Raw genomic sequence first — 16,955 nt, forward strand, 5'->3', positions numbered from 1 at the left:
CCCCAACGCACTCCCCCCTTCCCCCCCAACGCACTCCCCCCTTCCCCCCCCAACGCACTCCCCCCTTCCCCCCCCAACGCACTCCCCCCTTCCCCCCCCAACGCACTCCCCCCTTCCCCCCCCAACGCACTCCCCCCTTCCCCCCCCAACGCACTCCCCCCTTCCCCCCCCAACGCACTCCCCCCTTCCCCTCCCAACGCACTCCCCCCTTCCCCTCCCAACGCACTCCCCCCTTCCACCCGGCCTTTACTCGCTTTCTTGTGCTCTTGCTCTCTCTCGGCCGCGCCAAGAAAGTTTGAGGTAGAATGTGAGCGGTGTTAGGAATAGTTATGATGCTGTGATGGGGGACATGCAGTGTGATTCTGGGTGTTACGATGGGGGGACATGCAGTGTGATTCTGGGTGTTACGATGGGGGGACATGCAGTGTTATTCTGGGTGTTACGATGGGGGGACATGCAGTGTGATTCTGGGTGTTACGATGGGGGGACATGCAGTGTGATTCTGGGTGTTACGATGGGGGACATGCAGTGTGATTCTGGGTGTTACGCTCAGGTGGCCTCCTGTGGCCTTGCTGATGTTTTTCAGCACTGTGATCTTGAGAAACCTAATTCTTTAAGTGCAGGTGTCATTATTCCTGGATTAGGTTGTTGTTAACTGAAGCTTTTCTGATTTTGACAGGATGGATGTATGTTGCCCAGCAGGCAGTCAGCACCCTGCTGAGTCTAACCGAGTCTTTGGACATTCTCAGCTTTTTACCTGTGGAACGTGTCAGGAATTTGATGAAGTAAGTATTTTTCCAACGAGTATGATGTGACCCGATAATCTTCCAGAGCTTTGAATTGCATTTTGGGATTGAGAATTATTGAGCCCATCAGGAAAGTGCTTAATGAGAAAAGATGTAACAACGGGCATCAAAACAGAAAGTGCTGAAAAGCTTGATAGAAATGCAAGTTCTTTCCTTTAAGTCGTTCCAACCACTTCAGTTATTCCTGCAGTGTTTTATAAGTTTTCTTTCTCACGCTGTGGAGGGAGAAAGAAAGTTAACGTTTCAAGTCTAAAATGATTCTTCTTCAAACTCAAAACGTTAACTCTTCCTCCACAGATGCTGCCTGACCTGCTGAGTTTTTCCAGAATTTTGTGTTTTACATTTCAGATTTCCAGCATGGACACTATTTTTCTGGTGTTGTCCTCCCTCCCGGCTGCTGTTGGGAGGTGAATGGAATATTTGTACGCATTGTTACAACAAGTCCCGAGTTCAATTCCGGCCTTGGGTCACTGTCTGTGTGGAGTTTGCACTTTCTCCCCGTGTCTGTGTGGGTTTTCTCCAGGTGCTCCAGTTTCCTCCTACAGTCCGAAGATGTGCAGGTTAGGTGGATTGGCCATGCTAAATTGCCCCTTAGTGTCAGGGGGATTAACAGGGTTAATATGTGGAGTTGTGGGGGTAGGGCTTGGGTGGGATGTTTTCGATGCAGGCTCGATGGGCCGAACGGCCTCCTCCTGCACTGTAGGGATTCTATGATTCTGTAAGTGGCTATGGTGGAAGAATTAATCCAGACTGGCCCCTTCGGTTCAAGCTGGTTTATTGTTAGATTCTTCCTCAGTGCTATTAACCGACAAGAAGCTCCCCTTCCCCAAGTGTTGCAGCTGTCTCTGTTTATAGAGCAATCAATGCCACATGTTTAACTAGCAATTCCCCAACAAGGTAATCGCCACACACTGTCACTGATAGTACATCGATACAACTTGCCATTACAAGCAAACTAAAACCTGGAGTTGTGCATTACCGCGCAGTAATGAAATGCTGGAACTGTATTTTAAAGTGTGCTGGACATTGTTTTGCTGCTTTGTTTTTTTGGTGAAAATACGATGCTTTTGGCGTGACCTGTTCAATCGCCTGTCGGATTTGCAGAATCGGGGCCCACTGGTTTTAACATTGGTTTCGTTTTCTCAGGAACTCACCATCTAACCCCTCTGCTCTATTGCTGGGTGACCTGTACTATACGCGGTTAGCTTTATGTGGCTATAATGAGCTACTTTCACAAGACTCTCTGCCTGACCTGTTCAAGGAATTTCGCCCAAATCTTTCAACAGACATTTCAAAGGTATTTTAATTCTTTAATTTTCTAGCATTACTCTCCATGTTAGAAATCTGCATGCTCCTTTATTTGTTCTTACATGAATATAGTTAAAGAACTTTATAGTCTTTGGATTGGTTTGAAGTATAGTCACTGTTAACAGGGAAATTGTGACAGACAATTTTCACACAGCAGTATCCCACAAACTGTATTTTGACAAAAGGCAAGTTTAATGGCGATTAATGTTGTTGGCTAAGGGATAAATATGAACCAGCAGACTAGGGAGAAGTTCTTTAAATCATGCCATGGAATCTTTTATGTCCAATGAAAAGGAAGACGGGTATTCAGAGCAATACTGACCCAACATAAATGTTCAGCTATGCTCAGTGGCAGCACCTGGTACCATCTACAAGATACACTACTGCAACTCTCCCAAGGCTCCTTCAACAACACCTTCCATACCCACGACCTCTAGTACTTAGAACAGACACATGGGAACACCACCAGCTCCAGCTTCCCCTCAATTCACTCACTATCCTGACGCGGAAATATATCGCCGTTCCTTCACCGTCACTGGGTCAAAATCCTGGAACTCCCTCCCTAACAGCACTGCAGATGTACCTACACAACAGCGGTTCAAGAAGGCAGCTCACCACCGCTCAGGCTAAGAAAATAAACATTTTGAGTTATTTTATGATTAACTATCCCACTGGCTTTATCTCAACATGAAAGTTCAAGTGGGTCTGTGTTAACCCATATTACTGTATCAGGTAATGTGATCACAAAGCCCCGAGGTATATTATGAAGCCAGGCTAGACCCCAACAGTTTTCTATTCTGGCATTGTGAGGATAGGATGTTTCACTCCAGGTGCGATTCTACTGACAAACTAGGGAGCTTTTATCAAAATAATCTTCATTCAACAGCACAGTTTAACTATAACAAAATGAATCAGCTTAATATTTAACAATTGAATAATACTTAAACATGACTAGATACAATTCTTAACTGCTAACCTATCTGAGTTCCAATTCAACTAAAATTCCTCTTACTGACCTAAACCCCTCTTCAAAATCAGTTAGTAAAACACAAGCTTATGTGCTCATACTTATGTTGCCAGCCCTGGAGCTCCCAAACAGCCCCCGAAAGAGAGAGAGAGAGACATTGAGAGACATGTCTTGATTCTTTCAGAACCAGCAGGAACTACTTTCTTTAAAAAATGAAAGAGAAACTGTTTTTCCCTGCAAGATTAGCTCTTCCTGTTAAGCACATGACTCTGTATCTGTCAATCGATCTAATAAAATTCTACTCTGAAACCCCAGGGGAAAAGCCAAGTAAACATAAATGCATTAACTCTATTTAGACAAACACACCATTAACTAAAATGAATTATCCTGCAGTCTCAGCAGGGAGCTGCATGTTTTTTCAGCAAATCAACTTCATGCAACAAATCACTGCCTCTTACGAAAAACATTATATAAACTTATTTCTAACAGGCACAGTGTCATCACAACTGCACAAGCATGTGCTTGTAATCTAATCAGCAAACTTGGAACAATTTGTTCTGGACTTGATTCTTGTTCAGCATGTAGGAATTTTTGTTTGTTTGATGAATATATTCATATGTATGAGGGGAGACTAAATCGGTTAGGATTATATTCACTGGAGTTTAGAAGAGTGAGAGTGGATTTCATAGAAACTTATAAAATTCTGACAGGGTAGATTCAGAAAGAATGTTCCCAATGGTGGGGGAGTCCAGAATTAGGGGTCATAGTTTGAGGATAAGGGGTAAACCTTTTAGAACTGAGGTGAGGAGACATTTCTTCACCCAGAGGGTGGCGAGTGCGTGGAATTTGCTACCACAGAGAGTAGTTGAGGCCAAAACGTTGCCTGATTTCAAGCTCTTGGGGCTAAAGGGATCAAGGGATATGGGAGGAAGGGGGGATGAGGGTATTGAATTCGATGATCAGCCATGGTGGAGCAGGCTCGAAGGGGCGAATGGCCTCCTCCTGCTTCTCGTTTCTATGTTTGATATCTGCTCTGAGTATTTCCCGTTCATTACATTCTGATAAACTTTGCCACTTTCTGTGCTTCAGGTGCGGCTGCTTACGCTGAGGATCATGAATCATTTTGAAGCGCAGCTACCAAAAAAAGTTGAGGTATGAAATGTGCTGCCTCTGCCCTGTGAGAAAGACAATGGCAATGACTGGACACAAATAGAATAACATTAGTGCAGCCCAGAAATGGGTCATTCACGCCAACTGGTGTTTATTCTCCAAATGAGCCTCCTTCCTCCCCGCCTCATCCCGTTCTATTACCGTGCCCTTTCATTCATTCTTCCCCTCAAGTGTTAGTCTAGCTTCACCTTGACTCTCTGTGTTCTATTCGCCTCAATTACTGCTAACACATTTCACATTCTTGCAGCTCTCCAAGTCAAATACGTTTTCCTGAATCCATGCTGGATTTATTAGTGACTTATACTTACGCCTAGTTGTAATATCGCAGTCCTCTGGAAAACTAGTGGACATCAGAAATCTTTGTTTTAGCATTGATAGAGTTGATTTTGATTTGATTTATTATTGTTACATCTATCAGTATACAGTGAAAAGTATTGTTTCTTGTACGCTATACAAACAAAGCACACCGTTCATAGAGAAGGAAATGAAAGTGCAGAATGTAGTGTTACAGTCATAGCTCGGGTGTCGAGAAAGATCAACTTAATGTGAGGGAGATCCATTCAAAAGTCTGACAGCAGCAGGGAAAACACTGCTCTTGAGCCGGTTGGTACGTGACCTCAGACTTTTGTATCTTTTTCCCGACGGAAGAAGGTGGAAGAGAGAATGTCTGGAGTGGGGTCCTTAATTATGCTGGCTGCTTTTCCAAGGCAGCGGGAAGTGTAGACAGAGTCAATGGATGGGAGGCTGGATGAGCACAAGTTCCTGTGCTAGTTCCTGGCGACTTCAATAGGGGCCAACCTTTAGTAAGGAGTTTGAAGGTGGAAGAGTTGTAGAGGTGGCCTTTGAAAGTGAGGAAGGACAGACTTAATCCAGTCCCCATTTTTACTCGTACATTTTCTCCTTTATTATCCATCTTCAAATATAAACAAGTCGTACAGTCATTACACCGTCACACCAGAGATGGCACCATAGATTCAAACATGTGAAAGGGGCACTTAGTTGAGCACAATCCTCCTCTATGCCATGCTAACTCAATATTATTACAATTACTCAGCTCTCCCTTGAGGCTTTACCCTGCCTGGTTAACGGTCTGAAACCGCAAAGCTGAATAAAGATATCATCTTGCATAGAAATATGTGGGGCACAGTGGTTAGCACTGCTACCTCACGGTGCCAGGGAACCGGGTTCAATTCCGGCCTTGGGTCACTATCTGTGTGGCTTCTGCACGTTCTCCTCATGTCTGCATGGGTTTCCTCCGGGTGCACCGGTTTCCTCCCACAGTCCAAAGATGTGCAGGTTAGGTGGATTGGCCATGCTAAATTGTCCCTTAGTGTCATGGGGACTAGCAGGGTCAATACATGGGGTTATGGGGATAGGGCTTGGGTGGAATTGTCAGTGTAGGCTCAATGGACAGAATGGCCTCCTTCTACCCTGTAGGGATTCTATATAGAGAATAGGAGTGGGAGTTATCCCTCCATCCAGCCTGGTCAGAATTTTATGAAGAGCTTCCATCTCATCTGAGGAGACATCAGACCAATACACGTCCAACATTTTTAAATCTTTCATAAGGTGTGGCAAGGCCAGCATTTGTTGCCTTTCCCTAATTGCCTTTGAACTGAGTGTCTCGCTTGGCCATTTCAGAGGCAGTCAAGAGTCACCCATATTGCTGTGACTCTGGAATCACATGTAGGCCAGACTGGGTAAGGACGGCAGATTTCCTTTCCTAAAGGATATTAGTGAACCAGCTGGGTTTTTACAACAATCAATAAGGGTTTTGATCCTGTGTCCCCAGAGCGTTAGTCTGGGACTCTGGATTGCTAGTCCAGTAAAGTCACCTTGCAGAAATATTATAACCTTAGAAAGCACCTCCCAAACCCATGACTACCACCATCAGAAGGACAAGGGCAGCAGATACCTGGGAACACCACCTCCTGGAGGTTCCCCTCCAAGCCACTCACCATCCTGACTTGGAAATAATTCGCTGTTCCTTCACTGCAGCTGAGTGAGAATCCTGGAACTAACAGCACAATGGGTGTACCTACACCACATGGACTGCAGCGGTTGAAGAAAGCAGCTCACTACCACCTCCTTGCGGGAAGTTAGGGATGGGTTATAAATGCTGGCCAACCAGCGATGCTCACATCCTGTAACTGAATAAGTTACCACTATGTCACATCTCCCCGGGTACTGAAAACTCTGCTCAGGTTTTGAGCGCTGTGATGAATTTCAGCGCAGCAGTTGAGACCATTCTGAAAGAAACAAATCATCCACAATACTCTATTAAAGAAAAGGTTAATTCGCCCCATCTCCGAAAGCTAATGGGTCCTTTTAAGAATTTCAGGACCTGGATCCACATTTCAATTCTTCCTTGGGCCGCGTCCTATTGGGTAGCAGTTTTCATTGAAATTAGATCAGATTTGATTTGATTTATTATTGTCACATGTATTAGTATACAGTGAAAAGTGTAGTTTCTTGCGCACTATACAGACAAAGCATACCATTCATAGAGAAGGAAATAAGACAGTGCAGAATGTAGTGTTACAGCCAAAGCTAGGGTGTAGAGAAGGTATGTGTCCTCAGACTTTTGTATGTTTTTCCTGAAGGAAGAAGGTGGAAGAGAGAATGTCCGGGGTGTGTGGGGTCCTTGATTAAGCTGGCCGCTTTGCCGAGGCAGTAGGAAGTGTAGACAGAGTCAATGGATGGGAGGCTGGTTTGCGTGATGGATTGGGCTACAGCCACGACCCTTTGTAGTTTTTTGCATCTTAGACAGGGCAGGAGCCATACCAAGCTGTGATACAACCAGAAAGAATGCTTTCTATGGTGCATCTGTAAAAGTTGGTGAGAGTTGTAGCTGACATGCCAAATTTCCTTAGTCTTCTGAGAAAGTTGAGGCGTTGGTGGACTTTCTTAACTATAGTGTCGGCATGGGGGGACCAGGACAGGTTGTTGGTGATCTGGACACCTAAAAACTTGAAGCTTTCGACCATTTCTACTTCGTCCCCATTGATGTAGACAGGGGCATGTTCTCCACTATGCTTCCTGAAGTCTATGACAATCTCCTTCGTTTTGTTGACATTTGTCCATTAGTGTTTGAGATATCATATTTACAGATTAATGAAGGGACGTGAAAACGTTACCCTCACTCATCTATAGTACAGTAAGAAGTTTAACAACACCAGGTTAAAGTCCAACAGGTTTATTTGGTAGCAAAAGCCACACAAGCTTTCGAGGCTCTGAGCCCCTTCTTCAGGTGAGTGGGAATTCTGTTCACAAACAGAACTTATAAGACACAGACTCAATTTACATGAATAATGGTTGGAATGCTCAGAATCCTCAGAAGACAAACACGGGACACAGTGGACAGAGTACCCTTCGTTGTCCAGTACTTCCCCGGAGCGGAGAAGCTACGGCATCTCCTCCGGAGCCTTCAACATGTCATTGATGAAGACGAACATCTCGCCAAGGCCATCCCCACACCCCCACTTCTTGCCTTCAAACAACCGCACAACCTCTAACAGACCATTGTCCGCAGCAAACTACCCAGCCTTCAGGAGAACAGTGACCAAGACACCACACAACCCTGCCACAGCAACCTCTGCAAGACGTGCCGGATCATCGACACAGATGCCATCATCTCACGTGAGAACACCATCCACCAGGTACACGGTACATACTCTTGCAACTCGGCCAACGTTGTCTACCTGATACGCTGCAAGAAAGGATGTCCCGAGGCATGGTACATTGGGGAAACTATGCAGACGCTGCGACAACGGATGAATGAACACCGCTCGACAATCACCAGGCAAGACTGTTCTCTTCCTGTTGGGGAGCACTTCAGCGGTCACGGGCATTCGGCCTCTGATATTCGGGTAAGCGTTCTCCAAGGCGGCCTTCGCGACACACGACAGCGCAGAGTCGCGGAGCAGAAACTGATAGCCAGGTTCCGCACACACAAGGACGGCCTCAACCGGGATATTGGGTTTATGTCACACTATTTCACATAAATATTTCTGCTTTTTTCCTCCTGAGTCTTTATCATGCGATCCTAGAATCAGAATTTATGTCACACTATTTGTAACTCCCACAGTTGCGTGGACCTGCAGAGTTTCACTGGCTGTCTTGTCTGGAGACAATACACATCTTTTTAGCCTGTCTTGATGCTCTCTCCACTCCCATTGTTTTGTTTCTTAAAGACTGGATTAGTTGTAAGTATTCGCATTCCAACCATTATTCATGTAAATTGAGTCTGTGTCTTATAAGTTCTGTTTGTGAACAGAATTCCCACTCACCTGAAGAAGGGGCTCAGAGCCTCGAAAGCTTGTGTGGCTTTTGCTACCAAATAAACCTGTTGGACTTTAACCTGGTGTTGTTAAACTTCTTACTGTGTTTACCCCAGTCCAACGCCGGCATCTCCACATCATCTATAGTAATCAGAGATACTTTGTGTGACCTGTTTACCTACATGGTTTCCATTGTAATTGTGGAAGTAGGAATTTATAATGGAGAACGATGAATAGAAATTGTTTGTGGACTTTGCAACGGTTTTTGCCATCAAAATACAAACTGTTCCGCGTTTGTTTTCTATATCCGCAGGGTGAGAGCGATGGAGATCTTCAGTCTGTGTTTGCCATCTTACTCCAAGCTGAGCTCATCCCTGCAACTGTTCATGACTACAGGGAGAAGTTAATACACCTGCGGAAACTAAGACATGACCTGGTACAGCCATGTATCCCCGAGGGTCCTTATGATGAGGTATGGAGTGGGGGGGCCTTTCTTTTATACTTGTGTTTAAGTGTTAGCAAGGGATCCAAACCACTGGACTAAGATCAGCAATGTAGAAAGCGTGGCATACTTGTATGACCGAAAATAATATTGACTTCTGCTTCAGTTGATCTGTGTGGCTCGTTCGATGCTGGTCTTTGTTTTTGAGTTAAAACAATGGAGATGCAAATCCGGGCTGCCGACATCCTGAAGGAGAGAAGCCAGACTAGTATTTTGAACCTGGATTCTTTCATTGAAGATTCCTGATGCCTTTTCATTCTTCGTTATTTCATTGGACGAGGGCATCATTGGCAAGGCCATCATTTGTGACCCATCCCTGCTTGTCCAATGAAGTGAGTGGCTTGCTAGGCCAATACAGAGGGAAAGTGTGGGTTTCTGAGAGTCTGGAGTCACATGTAGGCCAGACCGAGTAAGGATGGCAGACTTCCTTCCCAAAAGGATATTAGTGAACCAGATAGATTCCCGAGACTAGCTATTGATTCCCGATGTATTAATTGAATTTAAATTCCACCAGAGGATTAGCCTGGGCCTCTGGATTGCTGGACTAGTGACATTGCCACTGTCTCTGCCAACCCCCCATCCTGATTATTAATATGTCTTTCCTCTTTACCAATATCGATTTGACCTCTTGTATATTCCGAGCAAGTTTCCAGCACCTGCTGCAAGTTTTGGGTAGTTGTACAAGGAGAGTTCTACCTCGCAACTTGTTTATCTTATTTTTTGTGATATTGGAGATCATAACTTAATATCAAGTTAGAGCGGATTACTTCTTTAGCTAAATGGCAGGTTGATTGAAGCTTAGTACCCAGTTTATACGTAATGGATGTTTTTAATAGTTTGTTGCTGTGTTGAGTGCTCTGGTTACTGGTTTGACTTTTGTTTTCCAGGTTCCTCTTCAATATTTGATAGGAATGCTTTATATAAACTTCAGTGCACTGTGGGACCCAGTGATGGAGCTAATTGTGTAAGTATTGCATTAGTTATGATGCACTTGATGATGTCTTTCATGTTTTAACTCCAGAAATTAATTGTCATTTTTTAATATTCCGTGCTGTTGTCTTTCCTCCTCCCAGTTCCCATGCACGTGGAATGGAAAATAAAGCATTCTGGCGGGTTTATTATGAGCATTTGGACCAGGCAGCGCTCTTTACAGGTAAACAAATCTAGGAGATTTCTTAAAACCTTGTCGAATATAGAAATCGATCTCCTCTTGCACAGGTCAGAAAAATGTTGGTGTTTTGTAAGGAAGAGCATCGCACCATAGATGGAAAGACTTGCATTTATATAGAACCTTTCAGGATGTCCAAAATGCTTCACAGCCAGTGGAGTGTGTTGTGGAGATTCTCCTGGACTGTTAAGGAGCTTTATTGCAGCTTGTTTACAGGCGATCTAGGTACAAAGAACAAAGAACAGTACAGCACAGGAAACAGACCCTTCGGCCCTCCAAGCCTGTGCCGCTCCTTGGTCCAACTAGACCAATCGTTTGTATCCCTCCATTCCCAGGCTGCTCATGTGACTATCCAGGTAAGTCTTAAACGATGTCAGCGTGCCTGCCTCCACCACCCTACGTGGCAGCGCATTCCAGGCCCCCACCACCCTCTGTGTAAAAAACATCCCTCTAATATCTGAGTTATACTTCGCCCCTCTCAGCTTGAGCCCGTGACCCCTCGTGATCGTCACCTCCGACCTGGGAAAAAGCTTCCCACTATTCACCCTATCTATACCCTTCATAATCTTGTACACCTCTATTAGATCTCCCCTCATTCTCCGTCTTTCCAGGGAGAACAACCCCATTTTACCCAATCTCTCCTCATGGCTAAGACCCTCCATACCAGGCAACATCAACACCAGGTACATACAGGTACAACACCAGGTACATACAGACAGCACCCAGCTTCTGTCGCGCAGTCACATATCGCATTTATATATTTGTAACTAGGTCAATGATGCCATCGAGTTTGCAGAGAAAAACCTCATGTAAACCGTTAGTGCCTTGCATCGTCACGTGTCTAACATTCAGATATGGACATCTAGGATCATAGAATCCCAACAGTGCAGAAGGAGGCCATCTGGCCCATCGAGCCTGCACCGACAACACTTCCACCCAGGCCCAGCAACCCCTACGTATTTACCCTGCTAATCCCCCAACACTATGGGGCAATTTAGCATGGCCAATCCGCACACATCTTTAAACTGTGGGAGAAAACCCACGCAGACACAGGGAGAATGTGCAAACTTCACACAGACAGTCACCCAAGCCGGGAATTGAACCTGGGTCCATGGTGCTGAGAGACAGCAGTGTTAACCACTGTGCCACCTGCCACTTAAGCCTAACCACGTGGCTATCCTGTCTTACTGAGTTAGCTTCTGCTCTTGCTAAGGCCAAATAGATAAATTGAGAAAAAGCGAAGTATCCCAGCAGCACCAGACTCACCCTGGCCAAGTATGTTTGAAACACAGTCGCAATTGTAATGTAGGGAGCGCAGCAAGCTCCCACAAGGAGCAATCAGGCAATGACCCAGATTATCAGCATGATATGGTGGCTGAGGGATTGGTCAAGACACTAGGGAGAACTCCCTTGACCTTCTTCACATTCATACGATGGGATCTTTTGTGTAGATGAGGCCCTTAGTTTACCACCTCGTCTTAAAGACCATTATCTGGTGGAACCCTCCTTTTCAAACGAACAGTCCAACTGAGAAGGCAGAGGTCAGTTGTTAAAGCTGGAGAGGGGAATTCCATTTTCCTGCACTTACCCCCATATCCTTGAATGTTATGATGTTTCAAGTGCTCATCCAAATACTTTTTCAAGGTTCAGTAAGAAGTCTCACAACACCAAGTTAAAGTCCAACAGGGGTTTATTTGGTATCACAAGCTTTCAGAGCGCTGCTCCTTCATCAGGTGAGTGGTCCTGTGAGGTGAAGAGGTCTCACCTGATGAAGGAGCAGCGCTCCTGTTGGACCAGTTGGACTTTAACCTGGTGTTGTGAGACTTCCTACTGTGCCCACCCCGTCCAACACCGGCAACTCCACATCATTTTTAAAGGTTGTAAGGTTTCCAGCCTCCACTACCTTCCCAGGCAGCGCATTCCAGATTCCCACCACCCTCTGAGTGAAAAAATGTTTTCTCAACTCCCCTCTGAATCTCCTGCCCCTTACTGTAAAACTATGATAAGAAAAAAAAACATATTAATTTATTTAACACCCCCATATCCTTACAACATCCTGAAGCGCTCCACAACCGGTGGTCATTTTGTTTCAACCACTAAGTTGGATATGTAACACAAATTGTAAGCTCCCAACCTCAGTCCGGGAGTTGTTGCAGCCACTTGTAAATGTTAGGCTCCAGTTCGAGAATCAGATGTAGGCCAGACCGGGTAAGGACGACAGATTTCCTTCCCTAAAGGACATTCGTGAACCAGATGGGTTTGTATTGACAATCATGGTCACCATTACTGAGACCAGCTCCAGATTTATTAATAAAATTTAAATTCTGTCAGCGGCTATGATGGGATTTGAACCCATGTCCCCAGAGCATTGAACCTCTGTATTTATTAGTCCAGTGACATTACCACTATGCCACCGTTTCCTCATTATTACCTAATCACACACCTTAAATGAAGTACAAAGAACAGCACATGAACAGGCCCTTCGGCCCTCCAAGCCTGCGCCGATCACATTGTCCTATCTAGATCAACCGCCTGTACCCCTCTATTCCCCGTCTGTTCATGTGTCTATCCAGATAAATCTTAAATGTCACTAACGTATCTGCCTCAACCACCTCACTTGGCAGCGCATTCCAGGCCCCACCACCCTCTATGTAAAAACCAAATCCTCTGCACATCTCCACTGAACCTTTCCCCCCTTATCTTGAACTTGTGCCCCCTTGTAATTGTCATTTCTGCCCTGAGTCATAGAGGTTTACAGCATGGAAACAGGCCCTTCAGCCCAACTTGTCCACGCCGCCCTTTTTTTAAAAAACCCCTAAGCTAATCCCAATTGCCCGCATTTGGCCCATATCCCTCCATACCCATCGTACCCATGTAACTATCTAAAAGTTTTTTAAAAGATAAAATTGTACTCGTCTCTACTACCACCTCTGGCAGCTTGTTCCAGACACTCACCACCCTCTGTGTGAAAAAATTGCCCCTCTGGACACTATTGTATCTCTCCCCTCTCACCTTAAACCTATGCCCTCTAGTTTTAGACTCCCCTACCTTTGGGAAAAGATATTGACTATCTACCTTGTCTGTGCCCCTCATTATTTTATAGACCTCTATAAGGCCACCCCTCAGCCTCCTACGCTCCAGAGAAAAAAGTCCCATTCTATTCAGCCTCTCCTTATAACTCAATCCATCAAGTCCCGGTAGCATCCTAGTAAATCTTTTCTGCACTCTCTAGTTTAATAATATCCTTTCTATAATAGGGTGACCAGAATTACACACAGTATTCCAAGTGTGGCCATACCAATGTCTTGTACAACTTCAACAAGACGTCCCAACTCCTGTATTCAATGTTCTGACCGATGAAACCAAGCATGCCGAATGCCTTCTTCACCACTCTGTCCACCTGTGACTCCACTTTCAAGGAGCTATGAACATGTACCCCTCGATCTCTTTGTTCTGTAACTCTCCCCAACGCCCTACCATTAACTGAGTAAGTCCTGCCCTGGTTTAATCTACCAAAATGCATCACCTCGCATTTGTCTAAATTAAACTCCATCTGCCATTCGTCAGCCCACTGGCTCAATTGATCAAGATCCCGTTGCAATTGGAGATAACTTTCTTCACTGTCCACTATGCCACCAATCTTGGTGTCATCTGCAAACTTACTAACCATGCCTCCTATATTCTCATCCAAATCATTAATATAAATGACAAATAACAGTGGACCCAGCACTGATCCCTGAGGCACACCGCTGGTCACAGGCCTCCAGTTTGAAAAACAACTCTCTACAACCACCCTCTGGCTTCTGTCAAGCCAATTTTGTATCCATTTAGATACCTTACCCTGGATCCCGTGAGATTTAACTTTATGCAACAATCTACCATGCGGTACCTTGTCAAAGGCCTTGCTAAACTCCCATGTAGACAACCTCAACTGCACTGCCCTGGAAAAAGCTTCCAACTGTTCACCCTATCCACACCCCTCATAATTTTATAAACTTCTATCAGGTCACCCCTCAGCCTCCGTCTTTCCAGGGTGAACAATCCCAGTTTATTCAACCTCTCCTCATAGCTAATACCCTCCATACCAGGCAACATCCTGGTAAACCTTTTCTGTACTCTCTCCAAAGCCTCCAGGTCCTTCTGGTAGTGTGGCGACCAGAATTGGACACAGTATTGCAAATGTGGCCTAACCAACGTTTTATATAACTGTAACATAATTTGCCAACTTCTATATACCCGATGCCTTGGCTGATGAAGGCAAGCATGCCACATGCTTTCTTCACCACCTTTTCCACCTGTTCTGCCACTTTTAATGATGTGTGGACCTGTACTCCCAGATTTCTGAGTGCCTACGCTCCTGATGGTTCTGCCATTTATTTTATAGCTCCCACCTAAGTAATATAATATGTCGGGATGGGCAATCTATAATTGTTCATAACTTTTTAATCCATAACTTTACCTTATATTCTTGTAAATATTAATTATTGATGATCTAACATTCAAATATCAATACTTTAAGTTTGTTTTTAATAACTGAATTTTTTCTTTAAAGAGAGAGAATTAAAATGTGGATTGGGAGAAGCACAGGAGGAGAATGTCGCACTGAGCACTGAGGGTGTTCCAGTGGCTATTATCAAAAGGTTGTACCAGGATCAACTTCACTTGACAACTAAACGCATTGAGAGGACGGACCGCACCAACTTCCGCTTCCTGCTTTGGAAAGCAATGGCTGAGTTCGCTGACAGAGTTGAACCCCGCTCCAGGGAACTCTCTCCTTTGCTGCTGAGGTTTATTAAGTAAGTCGAGAAGAATCTTTACACGGATATGTTACAGAATGAGGCCGTTCGGCCCATCGCGTCTTCATCCGATCCCTGGATGGGAATGCCGCTCTCCTCCCTCTAACCCTTTCCCAGTTATTGTCTAATACCCTCTTCAATTTGAACCTGTCTCCATCGCACCCTCGGGAAGTGCATTCCAGACCTTAACTCGCTGCGTGAGAAACAGTTTCTCTCATATCCCTTTGGCCTCTTTTACCAATTACTTTGAAGCTGTGCCCTCTTGTTCTCCATCCTTCCATGAGTGGGAACAGTTTACGGCTATCTATTGTTCAGATCCCTCATCATATTGAAAATATCTCTCAGATCTCCTCATAGTCTCCAAGGAAAGTGGCAATTTCTATTCAGTTCGAGGCCCCTTTAATGATTTAAAGGGCTGACTTGTCTCTCTCTCTTTTCTCTCTCTCTTTTCTCTCTCTCTTTTCTCTCTCTCTTTTCTCTCTCTTTACTCTCTCTCTCTCTCTTTTCTCTCTCTCTCTTTTCTCTCTCTCTCTCTCTCTCTCTCCTCTCTCTTCCTCTCTCTTTTCCCCCTCTCTCTCTTTTCCCCCTCTCTCTCTTTTCCCCCTCTCTCTCTTTTCCCCCTCTCTCTCTTTTCCCCCTCTCTCTCTTTTCCCCCTCTCTCTCTTTTCCCCCTCTCTCTCTTTTCCCCCTCTCTCTCTTTTCCCCCTCTCTCTCTTTTCCCCCTCTCTCTCTTTTCCCCCTCTCTCTCTTTTCCCCCTCTCTCTCTTTTCCCCCTCTCTCTCTTTTCCCCCTCTCTCTCTTTTCCCCCTCTCTCTCTTTTCCCTCTCTTTTCCCCCTCGCTTCCCCTCGCTTTTTTCCCCCTCGCTTTCCCCCTCGCTCTCTTTTCCCCCTCGCTCTCTTTTCCCCCTCGCTCTCTTTTCCCCCTCGCTCTCTTTTCCCCCTCGCTCTCTTTTCCCCCTCGCTCTCTTTTCCCCCTCGCTCTCTTTTCCCCCTCGCTCTCTTTTCCCCCTCGCTCTCTTTTCCCCCTCGCTCTCTTTTCCCCCTCGCTCTCTTTTCCCCCTCGCTCTCTTTTCCCCCTCTCTCTCTTTTCCCCTCTCTCTCTTTTCCCCCTCTCTCTCTTTTCCCCCTCTCTCTCTTTTTCCCCCTCTCTCTCTTTTCCCCCTCTCTCTCTTTTCCCCCTCTCTCTCTTTTCCCCCTCTCTCTCTTTTCCCCCTCTCTCTCTTTTCCCCCTCTCTCTCTTTTCCCCCTCTCTCTCTTTTCCCCCTCTCTCTCTTTTCCCCCCCTCTCTTTTCCCCCTCTCTCTCTTCCCCCCTCTCTCTCTTCCCCCTCTCTCTCTCTTCCCCCTCTCTCTCTTTCCCCCCTCTCTCTTTTCCCCCTCTCTCTCTTTTCCCCTCTCTCTCTTTTCCCCCTCTCTCTCTTTTCCCCCTCTCTCTCTTTTCCCCCTCTCTCTCTTTTCCCCCTCTCTCTCTTTTCCCCCTCTCTCTCTTTTCCCTCTCCCTCCTCTCTCTTTTCCCCCTCTCTCTCTTTTCCCCCTCTCTCTCTTTTCCCCCTCTCTCTCTTTTTCCCCCTCTCTCTCTTTTCCCCCTCTCTCTCTTTTCCCCCTCTCTCTCTTTTCCCCCTCTCTCTCTTTTCCCCCCCTCTCTCTTTTCCCCCTCTCTCTCTTTTCCCCCTCTCTCTCTTTTCCCCCTCTCTCTCTTTTCCCCCTCTCTCTCTTTTCCCCCTCTCTCTCTTTTCCCCCTCTCTCTCTTTTCCCCCTCTCTCTCTTTTCCCCCTCTCTCTCTTTTCCCCCTCTCTCTCTTTTCCCCCTCTCTCTCTTTTCCCCTCTCTCTCTTTTCCCCCTCTCTCTCTTTTCCCCCTCTCTCTCTTTTCCCCCTCTCTCTCTTTTCCCCTCTCTCTTTTCCCCCTCTCTCTCTTCCCCCTTCCTCCCTCGCTCTCTTTTCCCCCTCGCTCTCTTTTCC

The 16,955-nt window shown here is 45.7% G+C and overlaps 1 protein-coding gene across 1 annotated transcript; it reads left to right on the forward strand.

Moving 5' to 3' along the window:
• Window positions 1–679: 679 nt before the first annotated feature.
• LOC144491043 (small subunit processome component 20 homolog) lies at window positions 680–14,997 on the forward strand (the record flags this gene model as incomplete). Its single annotated transcript, XM_078208720.1, has 7 exons — window positions 680–785; window positions 1,953–2,103; window positions 4,171–4,233; window positions 8,845–9,003; window positions 9,921–9,997; window positions 10,107–10,186; window positions 14,754–14,997. Coding segments are annotated over 7 exons (880 nt in total), but the record flags the coding sequence as incomplete, so codon positions are not given.
• Between the last annotated feature and the right edge of the window lie 1,958 nt (window positions 14,998–16,955).

Source organism: Mustelus asterias, unplaced genomic scaffold (assembly GCF_964213995.1).
Source record: "Mustelus asterias unplaced genomic scaffold, sMusAst1.hap1.1 HAP1_SCAFFOLD_4290, whole genome shotgun sequence".
In the NCBI taxonomy this organism is placed as follows: domain Eukaryota; kingdom Metazoa; phylum Chordata; class Chondrichthyes; order Carcharhiniformes; family Triakidae; genus Mustelus; species Mustelus asterias.